Raw genomic sequence first — 14,926 nt, 5'->3', positions numbered from 1 at the left:
CTTTCTAGAATGAGAGAGTGAACATGGACTAATACATTAATATCTGCTTTTCCCTAGAGAGCCTCCTTTTCACTTGACCAGAAGAGGCTGGGGTGAGTTTCCTGTCAGAGTTCAAGTACACTTTAAGGACAGCCAGAACAAGCGGATAGATATCATACATAATCTGAAGGTATTGTAACAAAACATTGCTCCCCAGAAATGAAGTATCTTTTTTTTGTGTGGTACACAGGCCTCTCACCGTTGTGGCCTCTCCCGTTGCGGAGCACAGGCTCCGGACACGCAGGTTCAGCAGCCATGGCTCACGGGCCTAGCCGCTCCGCGGCACGTGGGATTCCCGGACCAGGGCACGAACCCGTGTCCCCTGCATCGGCAGGCAGACTCTCAACCACTGTGCCACCAGGGAAGCCCTGAAGTATCTTTGTTCACCTCCACTTAAAGTGGTGGGTTAGCCCTCTGAGAGAAGTGGCCACGGATAGTGGGAGCAGGATAAATCTTTTTGAGTGTGTTTTGCTTACTGCTACAACACTTGCCTTCTGAAGGTTGGGGAAGGGGTCACTTTACAGCAGAATGTATATTCTTTAAAAAGATGAACTGGTCAGATAATCAGAAGACTTGAATCTCTGATCAGAGCTCACTTGTACTGTGCTACCTGGGGCTAACAAGTAAATGAAATCTTTTTCTTTTTAATCTGTATTTTACTCTGTACATTTTAATTTTCTGTAAAAAGAGGCACAAATAATAAGCCTTGTCTATTTATCTTTTAAGGATAAAGATAGAAGTGAACATATTTTAGGAAATATTAAGTACTGTGGAAGGTTGTAATACTTTTGAAATCCTTAACTGATATATCCACATGGTTTATTATGTAACCATTACAAATTTTATTTTAAAAAGTGTTTTTTATACATGGGAAAAACTACCATTTTAGTAAATGAAAAGCATAGAGTAGAAAACTATGTATATAGTATGAGGTCAACCGAGATTTTAACTAGGTGGGAAAAACACAAAAGAAATACCCTAAAAAGTTGGAGTAATTGAAGTAATGACATTGTGGGAGGTTTCTCCTGCCCCTTTTTTCTGTGTGTGCATGTGTGTGTTTTTCTTTTCCAGTTTTATATAATAAACATTTAACTTTCATAGTTGGAAGACAGACCATTTTTTTAAAGTTCCCCACATCCCTCTCTGTTGTAACCTCATGTACATTTTCTCTCTGTAAAATATAATCCTAATATTGAACTTCTCCCCAAATGCCCTTACTTTGTGATTTACCACATTATTCTCATTAATTGCCTCCAAGTGAATCTGAGTACATTTTCCTAATTCCTGTTTTGTTCCCTTTGTTCCACAAATGTACCCTTTTCAACCTTAAGGCCGCCTGAGATTTGTCCTCCATTGTTGGTAAACAGCACTACTTAACTTCATGTTTAAGTTATTTTCTAGAGATTACTGTAAAACAAGATTGCCTTATAACCTCAGAGAAGAACTGAAACCAAATAAAGAACATATAGCCACTTGGTTCGGAGGGGCAGGATATGTTCCCACTTACTTAGAGGAAGGTCTGAAATAGTTTTGCTTTCCTCTTAACTTATTTTAAGCACTGTACATACCATCTTATATTGCACTGGGCCCAACCCTAATCCCTAAAATAAAGGGAATTGTTTACATAGTTTTTACACATATTTTATTGTCCTTAGAGTTCCTGGTGAACGATTGAGACAGTTTTTAAAGTATTTCTTCCCAGATTTTCCTTAATTTTACCATATATTACATGTTGATTGGCCTTGAGAACTTAAGCACCTCTGTTGTGACCACTGATCTTTATTTATTCTGGAGTATCATTTTTCCTGCAATTTCTTTGTTAACTCTCAGAACCATCTTTGATTTTTCCCTCTGTGTTCTAAATATTTGTTCACTTGCAGACCATTAATTTTTCTTTTAGACTACCCTTCGCCCTTTCCACTCTTACTAGGCTATTCTTATACTCTGTCTCCTGATTAGCTTCTTTAATGCCAGTCTGTCTTTTTTCCCTCAGTCCATCTGTACACCGCCATCAGATTAGTCTTCCTAAAACAGGAGAACCATTATGTTGTTCCTCTCTGACAAGCTTTGATTGAATTCCTGTTATTCAGGTTCAGACTCCCCTGCCTACTATTCCAGGCTCTTCACATTTTGACTTGACATACTTTACCCTAAATTATCTCACACTGATCCCCTGCATGAACTTCCTACTCCCGCCAGGTCAGTCTGTTCATGTCCCAGAAATGCCTTAGGCCAGCTCTTAAGTCTTTTATGCTCTTCCCTCCTCGAATGCCTGTGTGTATTCTTTCCATTCTTCACGTTCCTATGTAGCTTTTCCTGGCTATTAAAGTCCATAGCACTCCCTCTGTATTCTGAAATTCTGTAGTACATAACAATCTATATTTGATACTGTAATAATTACATTATATACTAAATACTCTAAGTGTTAAGAGTTCAATAAAATTTAAAGTTTCTGGGATGAAATTCACATATCTGCATCCCTGACAGGTAGTCATCTAACCTCTCCTCAACCATCACTGGAGCACAGTAATTCCCAAAACAATCCATTTATCCATTTAGTAAATAAACTTTTAGAAGCTTCTTTCATAAATTTACCTAAAACTGTTACCCGTTTCTCCCCCGCCCCCCCTTCTAACCTTGATCTCATTTATCCTAGTTTGATTTCTGGAATAGTACAGAACAGGACTTTGTTTTCTTTTGTAAGAACTCTAAAAATGTTTAATGATAGCGTTTGTGTCTCTCCTTAAATCATTTCTTCCTCAGCCAAAACCTGTTCTTGTAATGTTTCTTGTATGCTGTGCTTTCTTTCCAGTTTCTCTTGTCATTTTGATAATAGTTCTGTTTTATCAGTGTCTCTCTCAAAATGTGGTCCCAAGAATAAAACATAGGCCAGTGCAGATTACAGAGACTATTATATCTGTGCTCTGGAGAATATGCAGAATGGATGTAGCCTTAAAATTGCTTGTATCTTTTTAAGAGTCAACCTGTTGGCGAAGGTTTAAAACTCCAGATGTGTTCCATGGTGCTACTATAAATCTACCCTCTATTGCCTTTTCTATTACGAACACTAGGTCTCATGACTGAGTTGTCTTCTCTGTGTTCCCTGCTAAGGAACTCAGCCAGACTGAAATCTACTTCTTGCAAGCCTTTAGAATTTTCTATTTACTAACCTATCCCTGGCTTCATTTTTTCCCCCATCTCTCCTTTCCTTTTCTTTCCTTTCTACCCAACTTAACCATTTTTACCTATTGATCTTACTGTATAAGATTTATATGGTAAGCTGCTACAAATCCTTTTTTTAAATTTTAATTTTAAATATAAATTAAAGTATAAGAATAAGAACCTAACCTCTTTGTATGTAATTGTAAACTTTTTTATTTATATTATTGACATTCCCTCAATTTATACTCCTTTCTCTCCTCTAAAATAAATCATCCATGAAGTTAATATACTGGTAGTTATTAGTATTGCCTATATTGCCTAAATTTTCATTCATTTTTTGCACAAGTGCTTAGTAAATATACCCTAAGTATATAATTGTGTCATCACACTGCATGTATATTTTTATAGCCTGTTTTTATAATAACTACCTATATGTCTGAGGTTGTTTTTATTTATTTTACTCAGTTTTTCTCTCAGAAAATTGAGGGTTTTTATTGACATGATGAATTTATACATTATGAAAAAGTAGAGCCTATGATATGAAGACTTGCAGTGAAAGGGGTTTTAGATAAGACTGTATCCTAAGCTTTATAAGTAAGCATAGTGAAACTTAATACTCTTCTGTCTTTCAATAGCTGGACAGAACTTATACTGGCTTGCAGACTCTTGGAGCAGAGACGGTAGGTTATTTTCCTACAGTATTATTTGGGAACAAGTAGAATGAAAATTGATCTTCATTTTTAATTAGGAAAAAAAATGAACGCTTAATTTTATAAAAAGTTTCTCTCCCCCCTTATTTACTTATTTATTTTTAAATTGTGATAAAATACACATAAAATTTACCATTTTAATCATTTTAAAGTGTTAGGTGGTATTAAATATATTCACATTTTCACGCAGCTGTCACTACCATTCATCTCCAGAGAACTCTTCATCTTGGAAAACTGAAACTACCCATTTATAATAACTCACCCTCTTCCCGCAACCCCTAAACCATTCTTCTATTTTCTGTCTCTATGAATTTGACTACTCTAGGTAACACATAAGTGGAATCATACAGTATTCTTTTTTGTGTGTGACTGCCATATTTCACTTAGCATAATGTTCTCAAGATTCATCCATGTTATAGCCTGAATAAAAATTTCCTTCCTTTTTAAAGGCTGAGTAACATTCTGTTGTATGTATACATCACATTTTGTTCAACCACTTATCTGTCAATGAGCACTTGCGTTGCTTCCATCTTTTGGCTATTGTGAATAATGCTGCTAAGAATGTGGGTCTCTCTGTTTGTGTCCCTGTGTTCAGTACTTTTGGGTGTATACCCAGAAGTGGAATTGCTGGATCATACAGTAATTCTATTTTTAATTTTTTGAGAAACCACCACACTGTTTACCATAGCAGCTGCATCATTTTACATTCCCACCAACAGTGTGTAAGGGTTTCGATTTCTCCACATCTTTGCCAGTGCTTGTTGTTTTCTGTTTTTTTTGATACTATCCAGGGAGTGTGAGGTGGTATTTCTTTGTGGTTTTGGTATGCATTTCTGTAATAATTATTGATGTTGAGCATTTTTTCATGTGTTTATCAGCCATTTATATATCTTTTTTGGAGAAATGTGAATTCAAATCCTTTGTCCATTTTTGAATTGGGTTGTTTGGTTTTTTGTAGCTGATTTTTAGGAGGTGCCTCTATATTCTTGAGATAATCTCTTATCAGATATATGATTTGCAGATATTTTCTCCCATTCTGTGGGTTGCCTTTTCACTCTGTTATCGTGTCCTGTGATGCACAGAAGTTTTAAATGTTGATGTAGTCTAATTTATCTGTTTTTTCTTCTATCTGTACGTTTTGTATCATATCCAAGAAATCATTTCCAAATTCAGTGTTATGACACTTTGCCCCTATATTTTCTTCTAAGTTTTATTGTTTTAGGTGTTATGTTTAGGTCTTTGATCCATTTTGAGTTAATTTTTGTATATGGTGTAAAGTAAACTTCCACTTTCATTCTAATGCATGTGGATCTCCAGTTTTCCCAGCACTATTTGTTGAAAAGATTGTCCTTTTCCCAATCAGTGGTCTTGGCACCCTTGTCAAAAATAATTTGACCATGTATGTGAGAGTGTATTCTATTCTGATGGTCTATTTGTCTGTCTTTATGCTAGTACCACACTGTTTTGATTACTATAGTTTTGTAATAATAAATTTTGAAATCAGGAAGTATTAGACCTTTAACTTCGTTTTCCCACCCCATCCTCCCCCTCCTTTTTTGGTATTCATGATATATCAGCAGTAGCCATTATGATTAGAATTAACTAAGTTAAACCTTACTCTCTTCAGGGAAATGTGCTGTGTTATGCCAGAAGTTATTTATTGAGCACATACTATATGCTAAGCACTGGTTCAGGTACTGAGGATACAAAAATGAACAAATGAGAGTAGCTACTACTCTCAAGGAGTTTTATTCTTGGTTGTGTTGAGAGTAGGGAGAAGGTATATGGTAAATATAAAAGCAAATAAGATAATTTCACTTACAAATAAGTGCTATAAAGAAGAGAGTAGCCGGAGGACAAGTTGGGTGCTTTAGGTAGGTTGGTTAGGTAAGGCCTCTCTGAGAAGGTGACATTTGATTGAGACCTAATGGTGAGAAAGAGGCAGTCATGCTGAGATTGGGGGAAAGAGTGTTCTAAGGTGCAGAAACACTAAATGGAAGTTCCCCAATTTTATGATTGGTTTCATTGAGTGATCTGTTAAGCCAGATTAGATTACATTCTGGGATAAATCCTTTAGTTATTGAGATTGAAATTGCCTTTGAAGTATGAATAGAAATCATTTGCGACGTCTGTTAGAGCACCATGTTTTGAGACAGGTTTGGGGCTTTCTGTGACATTGATGATGGATTCATGAGCCCAGTTGTTGCCCAATCGTGTAGGTAGTGGATGTTGAGCTCCATCGGCATTCTCTTGGAGAAGACACCGTTTATCCTCAGTCCTCCGAGTCAGACATCTCAGATGCCCCACCATCCTTGCCTTTGACCATTCCAGCCCCTGTGAAAGCGTCCTCACCAGTAAAGCAGTCACATGAGCCAGTACCTGATACCTCTGTGGAGAAAGGTAGTATATATTTTTCCTTGTATGGAAATGCGTTTTTACCTTGTATAGAGCAGTCATTGTGGCGTGTTCCTTTCCATCACTTGATGTTGAACTGCTGTTTTCAGTGCCTTATGAGTGTATGGAAAATAAATTTTGCATAAGTAGGCATGCTGCTCTTCTACACAGACCTATTATGAAAATAGCCAAGCCCTTACTCTTCTCAGAAAAAATTTTTAATGCAGTTTTATCGACATTTTATAGAACACAAAACTCACTGAAAAGCATTACATTTTTATTCTTTGATGAATATAATGGTTTCCTCTAATATGTTACAGGAAGACTTTCTTGTTTGGTCCATAATTGTGTGAACAATAAGTTCAAATATTAGTATCTAATCTTATTTAAAATACAATATAAGACTTATCATCAACAAATGTATTTTGACTATGGCATCTTTTTATTTAGTAAATATATAAGTATATAGTTAAGTATTTAAGTGTTCACTTATATAACATATACAAGTACGATATAAAATTGATTCTAAATGGTGTTAGTATGATCTGTAAGTCTACATTTAATGTGATGTTAATATTTTAGTTCTTTTATAAAAATCTCAACTTTATTTCTCTTAAGTTTCAGTTGCATCCTTTTTATGGGCATTTAATAAAACAGGACATCATTAGATTAAGCTAATGCTTTCTTTTGAGTTTTTCTTCTAAACAGTTTGTCAATTCATATATAAAGAATGGGAGAACATAATGAACTTATAAATTTTATTATATAGTGTTAGCTAATATGTTTTCTAATTTTTTGAAAGAAGCATTTTAATGAAACATGATTCTAGGCATGATATTTACATTTCACCAGAAAATACATAAAGCAGTGTTAAATACCAGTCAACTGTGTTTATTTTACTACTGGTAAATGGCTTAAATGGTTCTTGAAATGGTGAGGGATTTCAAAGTGGTTGATGACTTATTTGCGTGTTTCATTTCAAGAAGGATTCCCAGCCAACACTGAAGCTGAGAGACACACTACATTTTATTCTTTGCCATCTTCATTGGAACGAACACCCACCAAAATGACAACATCCCAGAAAGTCACCTTTTGTTCTCATGGCAATTCAGCTTTTCAGCCAATAGCATCAAGTTGCAAAATTGTGCCACAAAGTCAGGTTCCTAATCCGGAGTCACCTGGAAAATCCTTCCAGCCTATCACCATGAGCTGCAAGATTGTCTCAGGTATACGTGGTATATATGAATTTGGTGTGTGTAAAAATTGTTAGAATGATAAAGTACTATGGCTTTTTTTTTTCTTTTTTAGTTTTTTTTTTTTAGTTTTTCTAAGCAGGGTTTTTGTTTAGTTAACAAGCAAGCTCATCACTGTTGATTAGCAAAGCAAAAGTGTCACAAAACAAAAACAAAAGTCATTCATATGGAAACAATTTTTGAATGAGGAAAGAAATAAAATTCAAAGCACCCAAATTTTCATCTAGAATCAGCACAGGTAAATTGTTTGCTAGGATGTATGGAGGAAACTAAGGTAGGAATTAAGTTTGGGAATTATATATGGAAACCAGAGTGACTAGTAATAGAAAAAAATTAGATGCCTTTTGGTTTGTAGTTAAGCTTCAAGGGTTGGTTTGGGATTGAGATATCTTTTATACTCTATAACAACACTAGAAATTTACTCATTCCTATGATCAGTAGGTCGTTCTGAGGTTTCATTTTCACTGAGGTTGAATTGTCCATTGCCACGCAACAGTTTATGTTAGGTAAACTTCTAGTAGAAATATGCTTTATAGTTTTGACTGTGCCACCTCAGAAAAGCCATGAAAGTGAGTCAATAGAAATACGTAGGCAGTGGGAGACTTCTATATAATTCTTAAATGAAGGGGGTGGGGGGAGTGTTCAGTGCTAAAAATAGCTAAGCAGAAATATGATCCAAGTCCTTGAAATTGATAAAAGGTAAAGAATGTATAATTTTACCCACCAGTTAGAAGCGTTTTGGAGCTTGCTGCTTCAGAGGTGGAATAGGCTGAACATATAAATTGTTTTGAAGTTTAGAGAAATTCGTGGATAACAGATTTGATCAATAACTGTTGAGGATGTTTAATGATGTATCTGTCGGTAACTTCTGAGAGCTATGGGAACACGAATCTCTGGATTGTGGCTGTGATATGGTATTGAGAGAGACTTTTGTTTTGGTGGATGAATTTCATATTTTCCTGTTGGAAATTCATTGCAAATCAAGACTTGGTTCCTAAGTCTAGCTGTTCACTTGCCTCCCTAACTTCAGTTTCTTCAAGTGTAACCAGTATTATAACAACCTGCCCAAGTTGTTGTTACCTGGGGATGCAGCAGTTCCACACTTGTGTAGAGCACTGTGTTTTGAACTTTAATGTGCCTGCTGGAGTCTCTTGTTAAAATACTGATTTACTGATATATTTGGTAGATCTGGGGCAGGACCTCAGTATCTGTTTCTAACAGGCTGACTGCTGCTGCTGCTACATGGATAAGGATGTAGAGAGTAAAATGCACTAACTCCTGGCCTCAGCTGCTGCGGCTGCTCTCAGTACCTGAAACTTACAGTCCCATTCTCTTTTCCCAACTTGTCGCCTTTGTACTGGTGGCCCTGCCCCTCTTCCATTTTCTTTAGCGTCCTCTTAGATGGGCTGAATATATCTATTTTGTTTAGTTTATTTTGTTTCTCTTTTTATTAATAAAGGTTCCCCTATATCAACCCCAAGTCCATCGCCATTGCCTCGAACCCCAACTTCCACTCCAGTCCATGTGAAGCAAGGCACTGCCAGTTCTGTTATTAATAATCCTTATGTTATCGTGGACAAGCCAGGGCAGGTTATTGGAGCCACCACTCCTACTGCAGGTGTGTGTTTGAATGGAACAATATTCATGCAATCCCCAAGATTTGATCTTTTTTAGAGGCGGAATCCTAATGTGACTTAGTAGCCATATAATGGGAGAATGAAATCTTCAACCATGAACAAGAGGAGGGAATACATAAGAGTGTATATATATATATATATATATATATATATATATGTGTGTGTGTGTTTATATATATATATATATGTATTCTTTTTTGTTTTCCAGTGCTATTTGAGGGAAGATTTACTTCTTGTAAAAGTTATATTTTTAGGAATTTACTTAAGTTTTATTTTTTAATTTCTTAAGATTCGTAGTGAACCATAATTAATTTTCTAAAAAAGGAAAAAAAAGAGGGGATTTTATTCTCATTTAGAAGACATTCTTTTTAGGCAATGTGTGATTAACTTTTCCAAATTAAGCTTTAGAGCAAGAATAGCTTTGTGAGCCATACATATTTTTCCCCAGTGAAATAAAAAAGTGATCTTTACTTTTCAGTGAATAAGATAAAACTTGCATGTGGGAGGGAAGCTGAACCCTGTAGTTATTTAAAACAAAAAACAACTCTAATAGGAAGCATAAGAAGTCTTTGGATTCCCCGTGTTTATCATTATAACCTCATATAAATACAGAGAGCTTTTCAGGTTTCTTTGAGGTACTTTCACTAACATTTATTTATTCCCTTCAATTAAACTGTTTAAACACGTGCACCTCTGTGTAAACTTCCCTGTAGCTTTTACTTCTAATAGAAATATCGAAAAGAGAAATGAGAGAAATAGCTATAAAATAATGAGACTGATTTTTTTCTAACATGTTTGATTTTAACACAGATTAATGTGTGTTGGGCCTTTCCAACTATTTTTTTAGAAAGTTATGTTCTTTAACAATGATTATAATTGTGGGACTCCTTTAAAAAATGCTACTTTCAGAGATTCCCTTTTGAGTACACCTAAGGATGCCAAGTAGGTGTCTTTTGAGGATGTTTAGTTTTAGGAATCAGCCAAAGTCTCTGCAGGCAAGCTTGGTAAATGGAGGAGGTGACCAAGTACCATTTTTAGTCTTGACTTACTGTTGACTGTAGATAATGTGACTTATTTTGATCAGACCCTAAAGCCAGTTGTACTGATGGAGTATAAAGTGTTTAATGTCAGCATTTTGGAGTAGGTATAACCTTCTAGTGAAACTACTTTGAAGGAACTAGCATTCAGTTGAATGCATACATTTTGGCACATTGTGAACTAGCCAACACCATTATGTTACAGTATCTCTTTCTATATGAGTGCAGAATATATAATGTCTACTTACTTTACTTATTCTTCTACACTTCCTTACTAGCTTCTTGTCCCTTTTTAGGTTGATGAAGCAGTCAGCTTCACAGGATGAATCCTTAAGTGTTTTTTTCTATAATAATATCATGGTTGTGAGTTTTCAGCCCTTCAAAATGAACAATACATAGTGGGGAGAAGACGAGGGTGGTGGAAAATGGCTTTAAAATTCCATTTTGTAAATTTTACTTTGTTTATACTTTATTTTTAAATCTACCTTGCTTATCAGGAAGTCCTACCAGCAAGCTCTCTACTGCCTCTCAGGCCTCCCAAGGAACAGGTTCCCCGATTCCTAAAATTCATGGAAGTAGTTTTGTAACATCTGCTGTCAAGGTAACACTCTTATTGCACTTTGCTAGTTTCTAAACGTGGTACATTCAAGTTGAGCCAGAATTTGCAAGTGATAATGCAGATTTCATAAAGTAGAATCTTCAAGCTAAGAAGTATCATAAAGATCAAGTACTTCAGACTCCCCTACCTTACCTATGATTTTTTTTGACAGCTTTGTTATACATTTTTCTTTACAAAGTAATAATTCGTATCTTTCCACAGTGTATTTTCCCCTTCCCCCACCTTCTTCAGGATAAGAAGTCCTTTGAAATTTAGGATTCCAAATATGTTCTGACTTGTTCGGATCATAGTGCTAGATATCTGCTCACTGTTCCGCAGAGACAGTCACTGCTGTTGACTTATTCAGCTTATTTGTTATTGTCTTGGCTACCTTAAGGCTAGAGCCTCTGAGGTATAAACTCCTGTTTGAGAATTCCTGAGAATTCAAAGATCATCTCTTACATGACTGGTGCTAACACAGCATTTCTTATATCTAGGCACTTAATTGTGATGATATTGAATAGTTTCCTGATCCAAGGCGAGGTTTTTCTCTAATGCAGTGTAATCTGTGAGCACTGTGTTCTATGAATGCCTGAATTGTAAGAATTCCTTGAAGGTCTTAATTTTCTACCAGTGTATTTTTGCATGTTTGTTCATGATATTTGCATTACATAGTTAAAGTGTTCTTAACTTTGTTTCTTGCCCCCAACATTTATTTATGGAAAATTGCCTCTGAGACTTGCCTTTTGTATTTGAGAATTGGAGACAAATGACAGTAATTTTGAATTTTGACCTTTGCTGTCTTTGTATTTGCTAATTGTTCAAGTTCTTTTTGTTGTATTGTTTTTAAAATTTTTAGTGAAAAATTTCCCCCTGCGTCCTGGGTATTTATTCCAGAGTAACAGATCAAGTTGCAAGTACTGTTACAACGGTGTGGTATACTGAAACACTGTCACTGCCTGTTACATTCATTTGTTTATTTAGTGCATAGACCTTAGGGATAGAAAAGAAATAGAATACAGTACCTATCCTTTAGTAGCATCTGGCAGGGGACTGGACATGAAACCAATGAGTCAGCCAAATATTACAGGTAGTATGATAGGAGTCTTTCCAGTTTACAGTGGGCACAGATGAGTAGGTTCTTGCCAATTTATAGCCTTACTTTGAATTGTCTTTTCAAGCAATATTAAAATGCAGGTGTAGGGACTCAGAAGCCCCCAAAGAGTTTTGGGCTTTTTGTTTGTTTTTGTTGCTAGGGAATGTCACAGGTTTGTATTAAATATGTGACTAGAGTGAAATCAGTCACTTTATCCTAATTGTACAATACGTATTTTTACAAACACAGCAGGAGGATTCTTTGTTCGCATCTATGCCACCTCTTTGCCCAATTGGGAGTCACCCTAAGGTTCAAAGCCCCAAACCTATAACTGGAGGACTTGGAGCTTTCACAAAAGTAAGTATTTATGAGAGGATTATCCCACAAGTGGATAAGCTCTTGTTACAGAATCTTTTTGTGGCTTGTTGGAGTTGATTGATGCTACTACCCCACATCATGGAACTTTTTAGTATGTCTCATCTCTAAGACTGGATCCTACTTCTGAGACATGCTTCCATTTATTTAGCGGTGTTCACAGGGCAGCCCTTGGAGTCTAGCAAGATGGGAACTTCCTGGTGCCGTTTTGCCACCAATGTCTAAAATAAATGACGAGGTTGGTTTGCAGATACACTGGATCTAGTCCACATCCTACTTTTGGTCCCTTTAATAGCTATTATGGGCTATACTTAAGCAGTATTTTTACCCTTCTAGTGGAGTCATTGTTTACATACAGGGCTTCATTAATTCCTGCAGACAGAATAAATTCAAATATTAGTAGCATTTTTCATGGGCTGTTTATTCATTGTCATTATCATGTTTGTTGCAAGGTAATCATCAAACAGGAACCTGGAGAAGCCTCTCATGTACCAACAACAGGAGCTGCCAGCCAGTCACCACTCCCTCAGTATGTGACTGTGAAAGGGGGTCACATGATAGCTGTGTCCCCTCAAAAACAAGTCCTAACTGCTGGAGAAGGGACTGCCCAGTCACCAAAGATTCAGCCCTCTAAGGTTTGTGTTGGGTAAGGATGGGGAAGTCAACATGTCAGTGAACGTTGTTTGCCTAAGTAATGGACAAGTGCTGAAAAGGGTGACGGTGTTGATGGTCCCGGGAAAACCTGTGGATGAAAGCCCTGTAGGAAAAGCAGATAAGTTGGTGTTTAACCCACCTGTTCTTTTCATAGTTATTAACAAGAGCAGGCACATGGTTTATAGAGGGCCCAGGGACAGTTCAAGAAGTGAAGGGATGCCGTGTTATCTCTCCGACAGTGAAGATGATTGACGTCATGGACACAACTTTACACTTGATTCAAGTGTAACTGACAGGATCGAGGTCCACTGTTTTACCTGTTTATTTCTGATAGGAGACTGCTATAGTTTGCACCTCTGATGTCTTGACTGTGTGATCTGTTAAATGATTCTTGGCTCTTTAGAGAGTTTATTTTCTTTATAATTTGGAGGTTTGGGGAATTTACACATTGGGAGAACTCTAAAACAGAGATACATGTTTCCCTGTATCCGTTGTACTTAGGAGTGCCAAAGTATATCATGCTCTTATTTGCATATTATCTGTAAACCTCAGACAACCTTGCGAGGTGGATATTTTCACTGCTATTTTACAAATGAGGAAATTGTGGCTCTGAGAGGTTAAGCAACATCCTTGAGAGCATACAGCTAATAAGTGACAGAGAATTTGAACCCAGGTCTAGTTGACTCCAAAATTCCCCATTCCAGAACTGTTAAAATTTGTGAGCCATTGTGTGTAACCTAAGCATGCTTCTAGAACATCCAGAGTTAAATAATCTTACTTTTAGGGCAGATATATCCTAAAGCTATTAAGAGTACTATGTGAAGCGCTTGCTTTTCAACTTTAAAATAGGTTTTAGGTATTTTGGTTAGTCTAGATGGTTGCATATAGATTGAGTTAAAAATTCATAGTCTTATAGGTGGTTCTAAAATCTGTAAGAGTTCATTAACCACTTTCCCAAACTTTGCTGCTCATAAGACTCAACTGATGATTAAAAATATCAGAACTTCTTGGTGACCCCGGGAATCTGGATTTTTAACAAACTCTCCTACTGACTCACATGATTAGGTAAATTTAGGAACCATGGAATTACAGCATCAAATTTGACTTTGGGGGGGCTTCCCTGGTGGCGCAGTGGTTGAGAGTCCGCCTGCTGATGCAGGGGACACGGGTTCGTGCCCCGGTCCAGGAAGATCCACATGCCGCGGAGCGGCTGGGCCCATGAGCCATGGCCGCTGAGCCTGCGCGTCCGGAGCCTGTGCTCCGCAACGGGAAAGGCCACAGCGGTGAGAGGCCCGTGTACCGCAAAAAAAAAAAAAAAATTGACTTTGGGGATTCCATAGCCAGAATCACTAAAACAGGCAACCCCCAACTACTTCCTGATGCTCCCTCTGTTGTTTTGGCTTCAGGGATAAGCATTTTCTTCAAGTCCTTTCGTGAATCAGTTATTGTCATCTAGTCTTCGTACTCAGACACATCCTGTATGTTGTTTAAAATCTATTTTGCTTCACCTAGAAATACATGGTATTACTGATTTAGGCTTTTGAATCATGATAGCATTGCTGTTTATGCTCAGAAGCTCTGAAAAGTTTCTGCTTTTTGCCACTTTTGCATTTTGCAAATCTGCTCACCCAGTAATACTGAACAACTGTATTGGCTTTCTTGTCACATTCCCACCTACCTAATGGCAAGGTAGGACCAAGAGAAAATGGCTGGGTTTGTGCTAGAATGCCTTAAGTGTAAAGGTACCTGATAAGAAAAGCCACAGAAGAGTGTGAAAAAACTACAGAGAAGCAGAACATGAAACAAGACATCTATCCCAGAAATTTAGTACATGCTTTAGACTTGAGATAAAGAGCTGTCTGCAAGTACAGGGTGTCCCTGGTTATTGCTGAGGTGTAGTCAGAGAAAGTATGCCAGAAAACAGGAGGGTGAACAGAATGGTACTGTTTCACTTTCCACACAACTTTGGCA

The 14,926-nt window shown here is 36.9% G+C and overlaps 1 protein-coding gene across 1 annotated transcript in view; it reads left to right on the top strand.

The window, feature by feature from the left end:
• Positions 1–14,926, top strand: part of YEATS2 (YEATS domain containing 2) — a 109,248-nt gene that overhangs the window by 59,153 nt on the left and 35,169 nt on the right. Inside the window, exons 9-16 of the mRNA XM_082840147.1 lie at positions 58–169; positions 3,837–3,885; positions 6,135–6,311; positions 7,289–7,531; positions 9,018–9,176; positions 10,730–10,833; positions 12,176–12,283; positions 12,754–12,936. Of these exons, the coding sequence (XP_082696273.1) occupies positions 58–169; positions 3,837–3,885; positions 6,135–6,311; positions 7,289–7,531; positions 9,018–9,176; positions 10,730–10,833; positions 12,176–12,283; positions 12,754–12,936 (1,135 nt within the window). The remainder of the gene's footprint in view (positions 1–57; positions 170–3,836; positions 3,886–6,134; positions 6,312–7,288; positions 7,532–9,017; positions 9,177–10,729; positions 10,834–12,175; positions 12,284–12,753; positions 12,937–14,926) is intronic.

The sequence above is a fragment of the Leucopleurus acutus genome, assembly GCF_964270905.1.
Source record: "Leucopleurus acutus genome assembly, chromosome: 5".
NCBI classification, from domain to species: Eukaryota; Metazoa; Chordata; class Mammalia; order Artiodactyla; family Delphinidae; genus Leucopleurus; species Leucopleurus acutus.
The sequence above is the reverse complement of the archived record's forward strand: the minus strand, read 5'-3'. Positions and strand labels throughout refer to the sequence as shown.